Source organism: Apiotrichum porosum (assembly GCF_003942205.1).
Source record: "Apiotrichum porosum strain DSM 27194 chromosome Unknown scaffold_15, whole genome shotgun sequence".
NCBI classification, from domain to species: Eukaryota; Fungi; Basidiomycota; class Tremellomycetes; order Trichosporonales; family Trichosporonaceae; genus Apiotrichum; species Apiotrichum porosum.
In genome coordinates this window covers 90,550-108,263 of record NW_021167122.1, presented here as the reverse complement: position 1 = coordinate 108,263, position 17,714 = coordinate 90,550, and the positions used below count along the sequence as shown (strand labels likewise).

The 17,714-nt window shown below is 60.0% G+C and overlaps 8 protein-coding genes across 8 annotated transcripts; 5 read left to right on the top strand and 3 right to left on the bottom strand.

Annotated features, from left to right (window-relative positions):
• Positions 1–722: 722 nt before the first annotated feature.
• EHS24_003104 (uncharacterized protein) lies at positions 723–2,171 on the top strand (the record flags this gene model as incomplete). Its single annotated transcript, XM_028618807.1, has 3 exons — positions 723–1,062; positions 1,103–1,909; positions 1,948–2,171. 3 exons carry the CDS (start codon positions 723–725, stop codon positions 2,169–2,171), a joined length of 1,371 nt encoding a protein of 456 aa, XP_028472695.1.
• A 2,388-nt stretch (positions 2,172–4,559) lies between these two features.
• EHS24_003103 (uncharacterized protein) lies at positions 4,560–5,646 on the top strand (the record flags this gene model as incomplete). Its single annotated transcript, XM_028618806.1, has 2 exons — positions 4,560–4,816; positions 5,028–5,646. 2 exons carry the CDS (start codon positions 4,560–4,562, stop codon positions 5,644–5,646), a joined length of 876 nt encoding a protein of 291 aa, XP_028472694.1.
• Positions 5,647–6,104: 458 nt separating this feature from the next.
• On the top strand, positions 6,105–7,510 carry EHS24_003102 (uncharacterized protein; the record flags this gene model as incomplete). Its single annotated transcript, XM_028618805.1, has 4 exons — positions 6,105–6,420; positions 6,484–6,603; positions 6,646–6,860; positions 6,905–7,510. 4 exons carry the CDS (start codon positions 6,105–6,107, stop codon positions 7,508–7,510), a joined length of 1,257 nt encoding a protein of 418 aa, XP_028472693.1.
• A 168-nt stretch (positions 7,511–7,678) lies between these two features.
• EHS24_003101 (uncharacterized protein) lies at positions 7,679–9,904 on the bottom strand (the record flags this gene model as incomplete). Its single annotated transcript, XM_028618804.1, has 2 exons — positions 7,679–9,697; positions 9,761–9,904. 2 exons carry the CDS (start codon positions 9,902–9,904, stop codon positions 7,679–7,681), a joined length of 2,163 nt encoding a protein of 720 aa, XP_028472692.1.
• A 1,128-nt stretch (positions 9,905–11,032) lies between these two features.
• Positions 11,033–11,846, top strand: EHS24_003100 (uncharacterized protein; the record flags this gene model as incomplete). Its single annotated transcript, XM_028618803.1, has 3 exons — positions 11,033–11,239; positions 11,292–11,379; positions 11,431–11,846. The coding sequence occupies 3 exons, from the start codon at positions 11,033–11,035 to the stop codon at positions 11,844–11,846; spliced, it is 711 nt and encodes a 236-aa protein (XP_028472691.1).
• Positions 11,847–13,216: 1,370 nt separating this feature from the next.
• On the bottom strand, positions 13,217–13,534 carry EHS24_003099 (uncharacterized protein; the record flags this gene model as incomplete). Its single annotated transcript, XM_028618802.1, has 2 exons — positions 13,217–13,354; positions 13,397–13,534. The coding sequence occupies 2 exons, from the start codon at positions 13,532–13,534 to the stop codon at positions 13,217–13,219; spliced, it is 276 nt and encodes a 91-aa protein (XP_028472690.1).
• An 851-nt stretch (positions 13,535–14,385) lies between these two features.
• On the top strand, positions 14,386–16,525 carry EHS24_003098 (uncharacterized protein; the record flags this gene model as incomplete). Its single annotated transcript, XM_028618801.1, has 2 exons — positions 14,386–15,632; positions 15,694–16,525. 2 exons carry the CDS (start codon positions 14,386–14,388, stop codon positions 16,523–16,525), a joined length of 2,079 nt encoding a protein of 692 aa, XP_028472689.1.
• A 220-nt stretch (positions 16,526–16,745) lies between these two features.
• EHS24_003097 (uncharacterized protein) lies at positions 16,746–17,696 on the bottom strand (the record flags this gene model as incomplete). The annotated part of the gene is made up of 2 exons (XM_028618800.1): positions 16,746–17,453; positions 17,535–17,696. The coding sequence occupies 2 exons, from the start codon at positions 17,694–17,696 to the stop codon at positions 16,746–16,748; spliced, it is 870 nt and encodes a 289-aa protein (XP_028472688.1).
• Positions 17,697–17,714: the final 18 nt, after the last annotated feature.

Sequence of the window (17,714 nt, the reverse complement as noted above, 5' to 3'; positions counted from 1 at the left end):
CAACGCAAAACGCACAGACATATGTGCAGAGAGAGAGCGAGAGAGAGGTGCATGCACACAGAGGCACAGCGAGAGGGCTAGAGAGAGCATATGCACAGCGGAGAGTGCCCGTCCGCTCCCTGTGCGCACGCTCTCCCCCCCCACTCTCCGGGCCGTGGCGCTGGCGGCGCGCGGGGTGGTCATGGCGTCAGCTTGTGGCGCCGCCGAGATGTGGGTTTTCGGGCCAAACGACGTTGTTGTGTCCCATCGTCCGTCCGTCCGTCCGCGCCGTCCGTCATGGTCGTCGTCGCCATCGGACTAGTGCCCTGCTGCGGGAGAGGGACAGCGGTACAGCGGCGTTTCGTGGCGCGCGCCCGTTGTGTTGGGGCAGCCGAGCCATTGCACGCTGCTCCTTACTGTGCTGCTGCTTCTCTCACGGGCACAGGTCCCCTCCCGGGCATATATCCACCCACAGCACGAGCGAAGCATCACTCCTCGTACTCCTCTCGCGCACAGGCCACAAACACATTGGGTTTTTCCGCGTCGCCATAAAGCGTGGGGCACCAGCGGCTGGCAGTACAAGGTCCACTTTACGTAAGATGTCACGTGGCTATCCTCCTCAATCACTGTGTATCTCTGCGATCTTTATCAGCGATCAGCCACATCAACATCCAGCATCCACGCAACAAGAACGAGTGACAACGCTCTGGGAGAGGGCAGGATGCAGCATACCAACAACCGCAATGCCCGACCCATCCTCGCTCTTCCGCGACGTTGTATGGACGTTTGACCCATCCATCACACAAGCTGTACGCAATGCACGCCGATTGGCCTTGAGTACCCTCGCCGATGTCCCTGGTGAGGAGACAACCTATAACGGCAACATGAATGCAGTGCTTGGCACCTGTTTTTCACCAAAGCTGCCAAGCGAACTTGGCCCCGCCCTCCTTGACGCCCACGTTATCATTGCCACCAATCGCGACCTGGGCCCATTGCACGCTCAAGGGCGGTCGAGATATCGCGACACGCCAATGCAAGCCGAGATCCGCCAGCTGCGACGTGACGCCGGTGACATCTCTACAGGTGAGTTTCTGTACAGCAGACTAACCATTCTGACACTCAGTTCCATCCGGATCCGTCGTCTCTGTCAAAACCATTAGGGACGGTATACGAAAACCAGATGATGTTATTGCCGCCAGGCATGGCCAACTGGCGATCTGCGGCCTAGTCGGTGAGAGGAAGTGCTCCTCAGCAGAGTGGGACGGTTCACTTGTTTCGCGGGGATTGGCGCAAAGCATCGTTCAACTCGTCAGCTCGCATCAGGCGTTCGGCACCCAGATCGCAATCGACATGTTCAACGCAAAGTTCCTCCGTCTCCTCGCTCTCTCCGGCACCTTGGTCGCGATCGATGTGTCAGACTGGTTCTTGGACGAGGCCACCCTCCCGCCCGGTATTCCAATTCATGTTGAGGACCTGCTCGACAACGCCGCGAACACCTCAGACGGCTGCACGATCTTCCCACACGACTTTGCGAATGACGACGGCTTCGGCTATTGGTGGAGCCTGCCCGTGGCGGCCATCGAGTACATCGTCTCCCAGCCGGTTACCTGCCCGCCTATTGTCTCCAACCACATTGTTCTCCCGTCGTCCCTCCGCTTCCGTCCAGATGGACAGATGCTTGGGGCCAGGTTAAAGGCTCGCGTTGCCAACCACATCTCCCAGCAGGAGGTAGCGCCAGAATACGAGATCCTTGAGAGCGACGGTGATCAGCCTGGTGACCATGTATCGGATGCTGTACTCATGGGTGCCGACTTTGGCGCGCGTGTGACGCGGTTGTCGACCGTTGCAGCCAATGCAAATGAAGGAGAGGGCCCGCGTGACGGACCAAGCAAAGAAACAGAGGATGAGTTGTACGAGCCGCTCTCGTCTGGTAATTGACAGCGCATTCTCAGCGCTGATGCAATGCAGACTTTCCTCCCCCGGTTCCCGACTGTTATCCTCCCCCCGACTACACGCCCATCCTCGCGGCCAAAACCCCGGATGTGGAAAAAGGCCCGATTGATCGCATGCAGCTCCTCAAGGAGGCCCTCGGCCGACAACGCGTCCAAGTGGTGTTGCTCCGGACGGTCCAATTCGACGGCCTGCTTGAACATCAAGGGCTGTCTCCTACACCTATACCCCCCGCCTTCTGAACCGCCTTGTGTTACGAACGGCATGACGGCTTGCGGCAGTCACCCGTACCCGCTCATTGAAACGACCCCGCCACGCACATGAAGCATAACCATCGCCGACACCGACGCGGATGGTCCAAAACGCGCACAACAACTCCTGTATCTTCTAATTGTGTATGCATCAAATGTATTGTACTGCCTAGGGATAGACGCAAGGCACATGTGGTGTGCCACTACTGCAGTCACCCTCGTCGCAACGAGCGATCAACTGCACATGCCGGTGCCATGACGAAGCGGCGGTTGCCAATCGAGTAAGGCCAGAGGATTTCCGTGTCCTCGGCGTGGCCACAACGACGCGGAAGCCAGGGCCGCACTGCGTGGTGCCGGAAACGATGAGGTCGGGATGAAACATCATATCAAAACCCACACATACACACACACAAGCAAACCCATCGCTGCCCTCCTCCCGTGTCTTCCCACCTCGCTTTGCTCGCCATGTGAACCATTTTGCTGCATGCATGCCCCTCGCGCAACGTGCTGTTTTTCCGCATCTCTGTTCGCCCCCGTGTCGCCCTCTAGCTCCTGCCTAAGCTCCAAGCCAGTGCCTACCACTGCCACCTCCGCCACCCGCCACCGCGGAGGCTGCGCGTCAAGTGTCTGCACTGCTGCTACACGGACCGGCAGGCCACAGGCAGCCTGCGCCAGAACACGAACAAGCTGACCAGAGCTGACGTCGTGTGGGGCATGTGAGGGGCATTGTCGCCAGCCCTCTCCCCCCCCACCCTGTTTGCCTTTCCCGTCCATGTTCGCCACCACTCACACGGGGCGTCCATCTGTTCCCCAGCACCACACCTTTGGTACCTGCACCTGTGCAGGTACCAGTACAGAGACGTGGCACCCGTATACCCGCGTTCCGTACACCCCTCGTAGCTCGTCGCGGCCCCGCGGAGGCGTTCACAGTTGTAGAGGCTGAACGTGTCGAGTTGAGGTGGCCCTATCGACGAGATGCAGCACTGCTGTTTTGTCCGCAAACCCGCTGTTGAACTGTTCAACAGAGACAGATCTGTCATAGGAGACCCAGTCGATCAGCTGACGTAGGCCAAACCGTGCTGTATGCTTCAGAGAAGACTGCGCTTGGCGGTGGCCGTGGTTGCGGTATGGGGTCGTGATGGGGATCGGACGCTGGATCGTCCGCTCATCGCACACCGCCCTCTTCTTTGTCACAATTCCTCTTTGTCCACCACCTTGTTTTCTTGCCCTTGGATACCCGAGATTGGCACCAGCTCCGACGGTACGGTACACGCCGAGATCACAGGCCCCACAGGCCCACAGGCCCACAGGCCCACAGGCCACAGGTCCTTTTGATGCGGCCGACAATAGAGAAACGGATGCCATTGATAGCCACGACAAACCCTCGATCTTGTCGCGCTCTCCCATATCCCCGTCACGTCCGTCGTCGTCGTCATGTATCATCCCACAGAGTCCTGACAGTTGACTCCCACGTACTGGATCCTCTCTCTCGCCACATTCCGGGCCTCTGTGGTTGCTTTGCTCCTGCAGCAGTGTGTCAGCATTCCCTCACACCCTATCGCGAACTTGACGGCCCGGGTGTCGCTCCGTTTCATTGTAACGGTGATGGCATTCCCCAAGCATTCAGGAGGCAGCGCCATCAATTGAGTGCCCCAGGCCCAGCAGCAGCTGCCAGTGAGCCTCTTTCGTCGCCGCCAGTAGTACTTGAGTAGATCCGAAAGAGTGTGTGTGATCTCCGGTGTCCTCGGCATCATCACCACCCCCACCACCACCACCACCCCCACTCTTTGGCCCCTCGTGGTGTGGTGGTGTTTGGTGTTCCGCTGTGCATTTCATGTCTCACCACCCTTGATCCCTTTACGTGTGAGCTGGCTTCAGTAAAATGTATTTGACAAGTGACTGCGCGCGGCTGGGATGGCCCACTTTCACATGCAGGCCACCGGGCCACCGATCCATCGAAGTGCAAGGGAACAAGCCCGAACGTGGACGTCCGAAACAGGTCCGTTGTCCAGCATGCAGCATGTGATCCAGCGTAACATGCCCGTCCGAAGCCCGAAAAACAAAAGAGGCGCACCCGAAAGGTGTTGCCCACCCAAAGGCCAAAGGGCCCCCACCTATGCACATCCAAAGGTGACAGCCACAACAACGGATCCCACGCAGGCGGAGACGACGAGTCCGCATGGAATGCATCTGATAGATACGACGTTCAGTCCGCACGACACTCCTATGGTCGCCGACGTTGGCGTCAGCAGCCCGTGTGGGGGGGGGGCAAATAGTACCACCCATTGCCGCCATATCGGCCATCTGCCCATATCGGGTAAATAACCCTCTCTACCCATTCCATTCCGCATCAATCCATCCGCCCATCAGGCGATCCCAATGTCCTTGTCCTCAAACCCCATATTCGATTCAACGAGGGCAACATACAAACCTGCCATCGCGCCTCACTTCCCGCGCGCCGAACATACGCGGCGGCACAGTCACTACGCCGATCCCGTCAAGAGAGCGAGCGCGCGTATTCTCTGGGCTGCGCGCAACGCGAGCGTCACCTGGGCGCGCGCCGTGGAGACACAATCTTGGGACGACATCAACGCTGTCGTGCAGCGTCTCGTCGTTTTTGACAAGGTGTACGAGCTGTGAGTTTTGGAACCTGCTGGCGGGCGGGCGGGCGGGCTAGTGGAAGGCCAAAGTACGAGCGCCAAGGAGGGGAGACGGGGCAATCGTAGACGGCGGTGCAATCGTCGTTGTCTGTGTTGGGTCGCAGTGGTTCTTTCTCTCTCCCCCATTCTACACAGTCCAGTATCGTGTCCATCGCCAATGCGTTTTCTTGTTTGCTGACCGCAACAGGAACCAGGATCAATGGGGCAAGCGACCACGTCTTACGGCTCAAGAGTGGTACTCCGAGACAAGAGGGTTCTCTGCCGTGGCGTACCAGATGGCCGCACGCACGCTGCGAGATGTCGAACAGTTGCATCACCTAGCAAGTCGCAGCGAGGTGATGATGTTCTGCCGCATCGCCATGGACATGTGCGCCACGCCGGCCGTTGACTCGCCGCCGCCAGACTCGCAGCGCCTCTGCGAGATGTTTGACGAAGCGACCCTGCGCGAGCGGCTCGGCGAGTATGACCCGCTCGTGCGACACAAGGACGAGCTCGAGGAGCCGTGCCCTTCCGTTTCCGCCGTTTTTGTGCGAGAGCCTGCGACGGGCCGACTGGTCCTCGATCAAGATGCAAAAGTGCTGGACCGCAGCGACTGCAGCGGCACGGGCAGCGGCAGCAGCCACGTCGCCGAGTGTCGACCAACCACTACCGCAACCGGGGCGGGCACCTCCCGACACTCCTCCACTCCATTCGACGGCTGCAGACGCGCAGGTGTACGCCTCGACCGAGGGCGAACCCAGCGTCCACGAGCCACAATGTCCAATTCCTGTGTCCAAGTGAATACTGGACCGAGTCGCGCCGATTGATTCAACCGTAATGTAGCCATCCATGTGTGTAGTTGTCCTGTATCTATCTATCTATAGTGCTGTTGCCTAGCCAGTACTCTTGCTGTGGCGAACAAGGCCGAGGCGGCGGAGGAAGCAATCGCCACTCGAACCCTTCACTCGCTTTGGGTGCCACATGCCGATGCCACGTCGGCCAACGCCGCCTGCAGCACCTGAAACGACAGCTCTCGGTCATGTTGCTCGTCACATCTCTCTTTCCATTCCACTCTTTCCACCACCCGCTTTTGCACCCCTCACTCCAGACAACTGGCCAACTGGTGTGAACCACAGCGACAACGTACCCTTTTACAGCGGCGCCTCGTTTTTCCCCTTCCTTGCGTTTTAAAAACGGCTACAGCGCGCCCCCGTGTCAAACGCGTCAACACACCACCCCTCACGCTCCTTACTTCTATCTTTCAACGTTCCCTCCCTCCCTCACAATGTCTTCCCCGCTCTCAGGCTTTTCCGCCCTCGGAGCGCAGGCCATGCTCCCCATCATCCTTGGGTCGTACCAGTCGCTCCGTGTCCCGGCCTCGGTCAAGGCGCGGAGGCGCGCGGCGCGTCGTCTGGACCGCAAGCGTCTTCTCGGCGAGGACGACGAGGACGACGATGACCTCGACTCGGAAATGGACGAGACTATCACGCTCGCGGACAGCATCCTGTTTCCCATCCTGGGCAGTGCCGCGCTCCTGGGTCTCTGGGCTCTGATCAAGTATGTCGACAAGAAGTGGATCGACCTCGTGCTCGGTGTTTACTGTGAGTGTTGTCGAGCGGCAGCACACGCTGCAGCAGGTGGACGCATCAGCTTACCCTCCTCAGTCTCCGGCCTGGGTGTCTTTGCCGTCCACTCGACCTTTGGGTCCATCATCGGCGGCATCTTGCGCCTCTTCGGCGTCGCGAGCACCGTCTACCACGTCCGCATCTCTGCAGGCATCAAGCGTGAGTTGGGGGGTGTTGTTGAAGCAATGCTAACTCTTGCAGAGGTCTTCCACCTGCCCATGCGCGTCGCCTCGCTCATCTCGGTCGTCCCGGCCGTTGCCCTCCCGGCTCTCTACGTGCCCCTTGGCCGCCCTTACGTCCTCACCAACGTCCTTGCCCTCTGTCTCGGTACCTCGGCGCTTGGCCTGCTCCGTCTGGACGGATTCCCTACTGCTGCCCTTCTCCTCAGCTTGCTGCTTGTGTATGACATCTTCTGGGTGAGTTGAGCGGAGTACAGGAGAACCCCGTTACTCACGCGCAGGTCTTCTACACCCCTGTCATGGTCACCGTCGCCAAGGGCATCGACGCGCCCATCAAGCTCCTGGCACCCAAGGGCGCCGGCAACTTTGTCATGCTGGGCCTCGGTGACGTTGTTGTCCCGGGCCTCCTCATCGCTCTCTGCCTTCGTTTCGACATGGGCCGCCACGTCCTTGCCAACCCCAAGAGCGACATCACCCCGCGCAGCCGCTTCCCCAAGCCGTACTTTATCGCCGCGCTCGTCTCGTACGTCCTCGGCCTGTGCGCGACCGTGTACGCCGTGACGGTCCAGAACCGCGCCCAGCCCGCGCTCCTGTACCTCTCGCCGGCGTGTATCCTCGGCCCGGCTCTCCTCGCCGCCCTCCGCGGCGAGCTCGGCTTGCTCTGGTCGTGGCGCGAGGAGGACGACGACGTCGAGGTGCGCGACGAGACTATCGAGGCCCCCAGCGAGGTCGCGCAGCAGGCTCGTCTTGCCGCCAAGGCTGTCGACAACGTCGACGTCGAGGCCAGCGCCGAGCCCGTGGCCCCCGTCGTCATCGACGACTCGTGGATGGAGTCCGAGGCCACGCCTGAAAAGCCCCGCAAGCGCAAGGGCGGTAAGAAGAAGTAAACAAAAGCACAGTTCCCTGGTAGCGTTGTGGCTTCGGGGGGTACATCACTAGCATCATTCATGCATGGTATAGACATCATCAAAACTCTAGAACAAAAATAAACACCTGGGACTCCTCGTGTCCCTGGGACACACTAGCTTCTCTCCTGCTCTTTCCTCGTCGCTCGCCTAGAGGCTGCGGCGGTACTTGATGAACGCGGTGAGGTTCTCGTAGGCCTCCTCGGCGTGGCTGCGGAGCTCGGGCTGCTTCCTCTTGTCGACCGAGCGCGTCGCGTTGCGCACGCGCGCAACAGTCGCGGCCAACTTGGAGGTGTAGTCGCCAGCGACAAACACGGGGGCGTCGTACTCGCGCGTCTCGTCGGCGTACACGTCGATGATGGCGTTGAGGAGCGCGACGGTGATCTCGGTGGAAGGGTTTGACGCGAGGGCAGTCATGAGGAACGCGCCAATCGCAGCATTGTCCGCGACAGTGACGCCAGGGCGCGAAGCGACACCGGCGAGCGTGTCGAGCGTGCGTGCGCGGGCCGCGTCGCTCGAGAGTGCGGGGAGCACGTCCATGAGCATCTGGACGGTGGCAGGAGCCGGGGTGAGAGTGCCGGGCGAGGTCTTGACCACACCCCAGGCCGCGGCGAGGGCGGCCTCCATGACCTCACGGCGCATCTCCTGCCCACGGGCGGTGAGAGCTGCAGCGTCTGATCCAGCAGCCGAAACAATGGCGAAAAGCGCCTCCCACAGTCCAGTTGCCGGGAGGGCAGCGGCGAGGCCCACGAGCTCGCTTGAGGGCGAACCGGCGAGGGCGGCGTGGGTAGTCACAAAGATGTTGTTGAGGGCCTCGAGGGCGCGCAGGTGCAGGCTCGAGAGAGCCGCAGTGGTGGGCGGGTGGATCGAGGGCTCAGAGCCAGTGGGCGGGAACGAGAGCGGGGTGAGCTGAGCCAGAGCGGTGAGACGCTCAGGCAAGCGGAGGGCACCAACGAGGTGAGGGAGCGAGGTGGCGTTCACCACGGGAGAGGGAGCAGCCTGGTCAGCCGCAGCGCGGGGGTCCCTGCCCTGCGCGATCAGAGCCTCGTCTCCCATAGCGTCCTCCATGTCCTGGTCGTCGGCGACCTCGGCATCGTCACTGGCGTCCTCGTCCATAGTCTCCTCGGCGTCCTCAAGACCAGCGCAAATACCAGTGAGCACCTCGAGCGCGGTAACGACCGTCACGAGCATGCGCTCGACACGCTCGAGCTTGACCTCGGCGGGCGAACGGTGGTCGGTGCCGAGGTTCTTGCCAGCGAGAGGAACGGTCTCCTTTGGCACTTGGCTGACGAGCTCGGTGACACGCTGGACGACGTTGCCGAGGTTGACATCAAGCAGCGAGTTGACGAGGGGAAGAATGGCGTCGTTGGTCAGCGCGGCGATACCGACCTGCTTGTCGGCCCACGAGCCCGGCTGGACAATGTTGCGAATGGTGCCGACAACAAGCACGCGCGTGAGGAGAACACGGCCGTCGCCAATCTCCTCGTCGTCGTCCTGCATGGCGGCGTCGCCGTCCTTCTTGGCCTTGCCCTTGCCCTTGAGGTCCTTTTCGGCCTGGGTGTGGTCCTTGTTGGCCATCTCAACGAGGGTGGAAATAGCATCGGGAGTGCTGGTGAGGGCCTTGGAGAAGGTCCAGTTGTCCTGGGTAAGAGCGTACAGAGCCTGGGCAGCGGCGAGCACGACACCGACGCTGAGAGAATCGCGGCCCTGGAGGACCTTGACGAGCACACCCTCGCAGCCAGCGGCGTTGACGGCAGCAAGGGTCTTGTGGGACGCGTCGGCGAGCGACCAGATGAGTGAAATGACATTCTCAGTCAGGCTGAGCAGGTGCTTGCGGGCCTGGAGCTCCTCGTCCGACAGGTCCTTGGTGTTGGCGGCGAGGACGCCGTCAATGGTACCGCTAATCTTGCCCATGAGGGTGGTGAGGTGGGACATGATGCCCTTGTTGAACATCTCACCGCACATCTCGTGACCACCGTCAATGGCAAGGTTGCGGAGCGCACCCGAAGCCTCGACAACGACCTCGTCGACGCTGTCGGACAGGCGCTCGATGAGCTCGCCGACAACGTTCTTGCCCTGGAACAGGCGGCGGGTAGCGGGGTCGCCTGAAATGAGGTTGCAGATGGCAGCACACGCCCACGTCCTGTCAGAGTAATCGGCAGACCGGAGCTATGAGAAGACATGTCAGCAAGGTACAGCGCAAGGAGCAAAGAAGAAGAGAACGGGGCGCACCTTGGCCATGACGGGGATCATCTGCTTCTCCTTCTCCGAGTCGACCTTGCCGTCGATGCGGCCGGCACCCAGATGGGCATCGGGGACACGGATGGGGTTGTGACGCTTGGCGGCGGTCTTCTTCTTGTACTGCGCCTTGCCCATTGTTGATGTAGAGGTGTGGGGGTTGTCAAAGGAGAGAACAGTCGTGAGTAATGGGTATATGGGCGCGCCGAAGAGGTCAACTTTTAGCGGGGGCCACGTGGTGCGGAGATTTAAATGGCATCTCCGTGTATTATATTTTAAATTGTTAATGGCCATTAGTAAATGCGTCCACAACCCCACCGTGTGTGCCGTCGCACAACCCGAGCCCACCCCAGCGGCCAGCGGCCAGGGGGTCACAGGATCACAGGACACGCACAGCGTGCGTTCCATGATCCACAACATGCCGAACTGGACGCCGGTGAAAGGGTGCCCAGATATCAATGACCCATGACGTCTGTGGGGACATTCATTCACCCTGCGTAGCAATGTGGCGACTTTACTAGCGTGCTATGGTGTACTAGTGTGGGTATTGGAGCGCGGATAACAGGTGTGCCTGATGTCTTCTGTGCAGACATCTCTAGCATCTCTACTGTACCCACGCCCATCCGCGGTCGTGTCAATTAAGTGTGTAAAAGTGTGAAACAGGTTTCTGTGTTTTTCCAGAACACACTGGTTATTTAAAATAACGCACAGTCACCGACTTGCCAAGAGATCAAGAGGGAGGGAACGCCAGAGCAGACGCTCAAAGAGACCCAGCTGTCTGCGACACAGAGAGGAGATTGAAACAGGGATATACCCCGACGATGCCGCAACACAAATGATCGAATTTACAGTCACCTGGGCTGTACTTGTACTGTACGTTTCCCGTTGAGATGTTGCTGCCAGTTCGCTTGTTGTAGTCATCCACTGTCAGCCCCTTGGCTCCTTGGGACGAGCGAGCCGAGAAAGGTCCCACGTGCTGGGATGAATGAGACCAAGAGACAAGCCATATTGCGACGGCACGGCCTATGCGAGAGATCGAGACGGAAGCGAGAACTGGGGCGAATGCGAATGGAGCGCTAACATGAAGAGCTGCCGTGGTCAAACAGCATATAAACTGGCCGTTGTGGGACTCTTCTTCCTCGTACACTCTCCCTTTCTTCGTGTCCCCCTTCCTGCATCACGGCACTCTCCATTGTCTCATAAATACATACTCTACCCCCCCCCCCCCCCCCCCCCTTAGCCCCCCCCACACATATCTTCTCTACAATGGCTGCCTGGTCCGTCGCAAAGCTCTCCGTCCCCTTCCTTGAGGGAAACGCTCAATGGTCGGCCTCCATGAACACGTCTCACCCTGGGTTCCTGTACAACTTGTCCCTCGCCCAGGCTCCCCCCATCGTCTGGATCGGCTGCTCCGACTCGCGCATCCCCGAGAGTGTCATCACCGACCAGCTCCCAGGCCAGATCTTCACTCACGTAAGTTGGTTTTGGCAACATGATGACCTTGTAGCTGATACCTGTGAACCAGCGCAACATTGCCAACCAGTTCCAGGTCAAGGACAACAACGCAGGCGCCGTCGTCGAGTACGCTGTCGACCACCTCAACGTCTCCAACAGTAAGTCTTGGCTCTCTTGTAATACAACAGCCTCTGACGATACTCCCGTAGTCGTCATCGTCGGCCACACTGGCTGCGGTGGTATCAAGGCTGTCTATGACGCTGTCAACTTTACCTCTTACATCAGCGACCACCCCGACCACACAGGCTGCGCTCACATTGTCAGCACCAAGCCAACCGACGACCCTCTCAACAACTTCCTCATCCCTATCACCAAGCTCCGCCAGTGCCTCCCTGCCAACGCCACCAACATGGACCTCACAGTCGCCAACGTCCAGATGCAGGTCCAGAACGTCTACAAGTCGTCCATCTTCAAGAAGGCCTGGGAGACCACTCCGGGCCGCGAGATGTGTGTCCACGGGTGGCTGTACGACCTTTCCACTGGCCTTCTCAGCAGCCTCGGCATGACTACGTGTGGCAACGGCAAGGTCACCACCGATGGTAACGGCAAGCCCAAGAAGGTCTGAGAAAACAAGCGCTCGAGGCTTCCAGCACCTTGCCACCAAGCCCCCCGGACATTCTTCTTTAATAATGCAAATATGGCTGGAAAGAGATGCATGTCCATACTGGACGACATAAAAGTACTCGACGACTGGTATCACACACAGCCTTCCGCGTCTTCCCTCCAGCCCTCATCTCTTCCTTCCCAGAATTCCTAGGTAGTTTGGCCGCTGAGCAAATTGGCCTTCAGCGGCCAGTGGGATGTACAGCTTCCGTCCCGGGTTCCTCGCTACTTGGGACGACGATGCAGTGGCCGCACCTTGGCCCCACCATGGCCAAACCTACAGACCCTGGCGGTGAGGTAAAGTTTCCCCACTCCTCCCCACCCACGCCCACAATTCAGCAGCCATTCCACTTGCCACACAACCCAGTACACAGAACGGGCAGGAAACTGCGGGGGTCAGTACGGCATTTTTACGGGTCATTTGTATTTATTATTATTATTATTATTTTAGGGGTATTTTTTGTTTCGCCATCTTTCACCGGTCGGCCACGCCCAAAAATGAAAAAGAGAGAAAAAGAAGACGGGGTTCCCACTGGGCCACTGTCCACTGGGCAACCCACTTTACATCTTGTCTCGGTTAGAATATCAGATTTGGCGCGTGGTTAGAAAAACAACATGGTTTACAGCTACACAAGTACGGAACAGTTGACAGTTACATATATAAGAGACAAGCAGCGGGTGACATTGCGTCATTGTTGGATAATGAGGAGGGGCTGGTGTGGCGGCAGAAAGCGAGACGGTCGTGGGGTCCTGTACCACCTCTCCGACCGCTGGCCATGACCAGGTAGACGATCACTGGCCAGTGGTGAGGGCCCGCGGGACCCACTACCGCTCGGCCGCGACAAGGGCGCCAAAGTGCGGCTGGCCTGTGACGAGTACGCCGTCAAAGCCCGACATGCACGTCTGCGCCTGTCCATATCGCGGCGGGTAGATGCTGAACAGACTTGGCATTACGTTGGTGGGGCCACGACGCCGGCCTGCCGGAACGTCTCGCCAACGCTTACAATCTCGGCCCTGGCACGCACGTCGGTTCGGTACTCTCGCTATGCAATGCAGAACTCGCCAGTAGTGGGTTGTTACTGACCATTTACTGTTCAAGAGGCCGCCGAGGCTGAGGCCCACGTCGTCGGTGACGTGCACGTAGACTTCTTGGTCGCACAATTAGAAAACGGTGCAGCCAGATCCCGTAGCAATGCGCGACTTGACGGCCCTGGAGGCGGGAGGGGCGCCAGCTGGGTGTAGACCTTCTCTACAAGCGAATCTCCGGGTGACCCTCTTCTTCGAGCGGGGCGACGACGGTACAAATCGCAGTCAGGAGGAGCCTGCACGAGACTACGCGGCAGCCCTCGACGCCGTTGGAGATCGTGCGCAGGCGTGGCCTTCAGTGCGACTAGGGTTGTGCGAGCCCACCAGTGTGCGGGCCCAAGCGCCACGGGCTCTGACCTGAGCGTCGAGGTAGCCTATGGGTGGCTAGGTGACCACTCGCTCACTGGGAGCCCTGGAAAGACTCACGCCAGAGACCATGTCGCGGTGACGGAGGGGTTCGTCTGCGGCGTGGCTTGGGGGTTCTACTGCGGCCAACACGTAGTTGGTGGCGAATCGGAGGGCGGAACGGGTGGCTTCGTCGTCGGCAGCAGCTGAATGGTGCATGGAGATATAGGGTTGTGGACGTTGAGGACAACAATAACGGAGCCTTTGCTCATTCGTGCTGGGTGTGCGGGGCCCCCTTTTGAAAACGGAGGTGTCTGCACATCTCCGTCTAATCACCCCATGTAAGTGCCGTGATTAGAAAGTGATGTGTATTGCCTTTTAGAATGATTGTACATGGGCTAAATGGGTGTGTCGGGACCCACGGCCGAAGAGGGATGTTTTGGATCTCTCTGTCCCCACGCCGCCGCCGCCGCCTGCCGTGTGCAACTGAAAAGAGACGCGCGCGCACTGTATTGTCTCAGATGCAGCGCCAATTTTTTTGTTGTTTTTGGGACAGTCGCGTACTGTTGTCGGTTGTCGTTTACAAGTGTGATCAAGCTCTTGCAAGTGTGTTGTGCATGTGGGGGGACTGGGAGACGGGGGGGAGTATGACGCCAAAAGCGACAGTGGGGGGTGGGGCTCTCGTGTCCCCCCACCCCCGCCGACTGTTGGGTTCTGAATTTGGCCGTGTCCGTTCCCCCTGCCGTCTCGCACCACCCCACCCACGGCCCACCGTTGCATGGGTCCCCCGGCAACTGTCCTTGGCATCTCACACACACACTCATTCTGCTTTCTCTCTCTCTCTCTCTTGCACTCTCCCCCTCACCCGTCGATCTAATCACAACGGCCAACCCGCCCTCACCATCCATCACCACGGCCCTTGCCCCCCCATCCACTCCCTACCTCACCGACCCCCCGTTCGCTCCTCTGACCGGTTTCTCGGCGCTCGGAAGATTGCACCGAAACGCTCGGACCTGCCAACCGAATCTCTAGTCCACCACCACCACCACCACCACCCACCACCACCCACCATGGCGTCTCCCGCCCAGGCATCACCATCTGTCTGGGCCCGCCGCCTCTCCCACCCAAACCCCTCGCTCGAGCACAATGAGCTTGCAGGCTCCATCCTGCCCTTCCCGCGCGGCTTTCCAAGCATGTCTGGCCTGCGCAATGCGCTGTTAGGCTACCTCGGAGAGGCGGAGAACGCCCTTCGTGAACGCCTGGGCATGGAACCCTTACAGGTCGACGAGCCCATTCGGCGTGACAGCGTCACGTCGTCACCCTCCCCGTCGTCTGAAGACGAGACAGACGGCGACGGCGACGTGTTCCGCTCGAGCGCAGCTGGGGCGACGACGTCGGCACTGGCCCCGCACCACGAGCTTCGCCGGCGACACCACCCCAACAACACTGCGGCTGCCGCACGTGCCCGCCGCGATGCAAACTCGCCGCCGCCGCTCCCCGCGACCGACGAGGACCATGCCATGCTCGACTACCTGTGCTCTTTGCGTCAAGACGTGCTGGCCTATGTGCCCACCGGCATTACCGAGCTCGCACCCAGTCGAGAATGGCTGCGCGGCCTGCCCAACAGGCTCCACGCCGTCGACCTCGGTTTGGGCCGCGAAGGCGCTTGGCCTGACCCGGTCTCAGAGGCGCACCGCGCAGTTGGCGGCGCTCGCAAACGTGTCATCGACTTTGTGCACGCTGCTCTTCCGCCAGACGACTGGGCAGGCTGGGAGACGCTCGGATGGGAGGAGGGAGGTGAGGACGAGTTTGGAGCGTCTTCATCTTCTTCCCAGAACCGTCGGCTGGGACGCAGGCGAGGAGAAGGGTGGGCCCGCGGCAGTGGATACCACACAAAGAGCTCGTCTCTGGACGAGCGGTGGTCACCTATCGAGGACGAAGAGGACGAGCCAGAGTACTTGTTCCCGAACCGTACGCCTGGACCTGCCCACGCCGTTGCCAACTTTCGCTTGCGCCGTTCCAAGAGCTTGGGCGAGCACGACTACAACCCTTCGTTCCTCGACCAGTGGATCCGCCCAGCTGTCGAGCTTGCTGCGTCAGTTGTCGACGATGAAGGCGAGGCCGATGACCAGACCGTCGAGGAGACGCTCAAGCTCAACGCGGCTGCCGCCGCTGCTGCTGCCGACGAGGAACGTGCGCAGGCCAAGGTGCCAAATGTCCAAGAGGCCCTCGTCCGCAGCTGTGATGGCTCCAAGCTCATCACGTTCAACGATCTCCCCATGTGGTGGCGTAACAACCAGTACATTCATACCGGATAGTGAGTAGCCGTCTGTGCAATCCGGGCATGTGTAAAGCAGCAGGTACTAACCCGACCGCAGCCGCTTCATTCCTCTGGGGCGTGGCAAGGGACCCATTCCGCTCATCAAGTCGGCGTTCCAGTGGCACAACGAGACCGTCAACATCCACTCGCACTTTATCCCCACTTGCTTGATCCTTGCGCTGGTGATTCCTTTCTTCATCTGGCGCACCCCGCTCAAGGACGCCCACTGGGTCGACACGGCCATGCTCATCTCGTACCTCCTCGCGGCGGCATCCTGCCTGTCGTCTTCGGCCGGCTGGCACATTCTCAGCGGCTGTGCGAGCCACCGCTGGTTTGAGTGGGGTGCCTGTGTCGACTACATTGGCATCTCGTGGCTCATTGCCATGAGCTTCAACACGGTCGTCTACAATGCCTACTACTGCTCGCCCAAGACCGTTTGCGCCTACACCGGTGTCAACCTCGCGTTTGGTGCGCTCGGCTCGTACCTGCCCTTCCAGAAATGGTTCAACCAGCGCAAGAACAAGCACTGGCGTATCCTCTTCTTCCTCCTCCTCAACGTCGCCATGGTCGCGCCCATCGTCCAGCTCTACATGCAGCACGGCAGCGAGCGCGCCAACGCCTTTGTCTCCCCCTTCTCCCTCTCCGTGGCAACCTACGTGACCGGCCTGCTCTTCTACGCCTTCCACTTTCCCGAGTGCGCCATGCCAGGCAAGTTTGACACGTGGGGCGCATCACACAACATGTGGCACCTGTGTATCGTCGGCGCCATCATCCTCCACTACCGCGCCATTTTCGTCGTGTACGACGACCGGTGGGGATACTCCTGTGCCGCGCCAGACGCTGGCACGCCATTCCCCCAGTGGGTCACCGCGGTTCTCTTTGGGCAATAGCTATACTTTTAATGCCCTCAACTTTAAAACGGACAAAGCGGGCCATGGTAGCCTCGCTTGTCCTTGTGTCTTTTGGGACTGTACATACATTTTTTTGGGAATGCAGCACATGGACTGCTAGCAAGCAAGTGTGTAGTGTCTATAGGTGTCTACTGCAGCGGCCAGCAGGCAGAGGTCATGCCGTCGCCTCAAATCCTAATCTACAGGTCCAGAGACATCTCTAGAGGAAGCCGCGTCCCGTGCCCTTTGCAAACATCTTGACACCGGCAGCCTCGAGACGGTACTGCAACGCCGCGCTCCGGGGCACGGCCACGCCGGCAGGAGCAGCACCCAGTGGGTGCACCGAAATCTCGCCGCTCACATCGCCGCTCCGCCCACTGGCCAAGCCCGAGACGCGCCACCAGCAGCCCGCGAGACGCAGCATACCGGCGAGGAGGGCCGCTGCGTCCGCATCTGTTTCCTGCGCGCCTGTACTGGCGGCAGCGGCGGCGGTACGCGGGAGGTGGTCGGCGTGTAATGTCGACACCACTGCGGCGCTCGAGGACGCGAGCACGGCGCGCACAAACTGCGTAATTTCAGAGACGGAAAAGCCCATGTGCGCGAGCTCGGAGAGACCGTCGAGTAGCACCAGGGCAGGTGCGGTGGGACCAGGACCAGGACCAAGGTTTGCGTTTCCGTTGTCCAACTTGAGCGCGGCCATGGCGGTCGCGATGGCGTCAAAGGTCGGCCGCAAGGTCGGGTTCGGGTCGTACAGTGCTGGTGCTGATGCTGCGTTGAGGGATGGAGGAGTAGATCCTGGAGGTGAGGGCAGAGGTGTGGGTTGGATGTGCACGAATGCCGAGGGAGACGAAGGAAGAGGTGTGCCCAGTCGACGCGCAATGGCGTCCCAGGATGCCCTGCCTTCCAGGCGCAAGTCAACCCAGATGACCTGTGTGGTGGTTAGCTACAGGACAGGACGTCTCACTACCCCAGATGACATGAGTTGTCAACGCGCGACTTCTCAACTCACTGGGACTTTGCTCGACACAGCTGCGAGGACGAGGTGGAGGACAGCGAAGTGGCTTGGTGCCGTCAAGGTGTCGCTCACGACCAGGTGCGATCCGCGAGGAGGCAAAGAAGATGTTGGGTCATCTCCTGGAGCAAACGCGAGGTGTGGCGAGAGGAGCGGCATGGCGGTAGAGAGACTGGT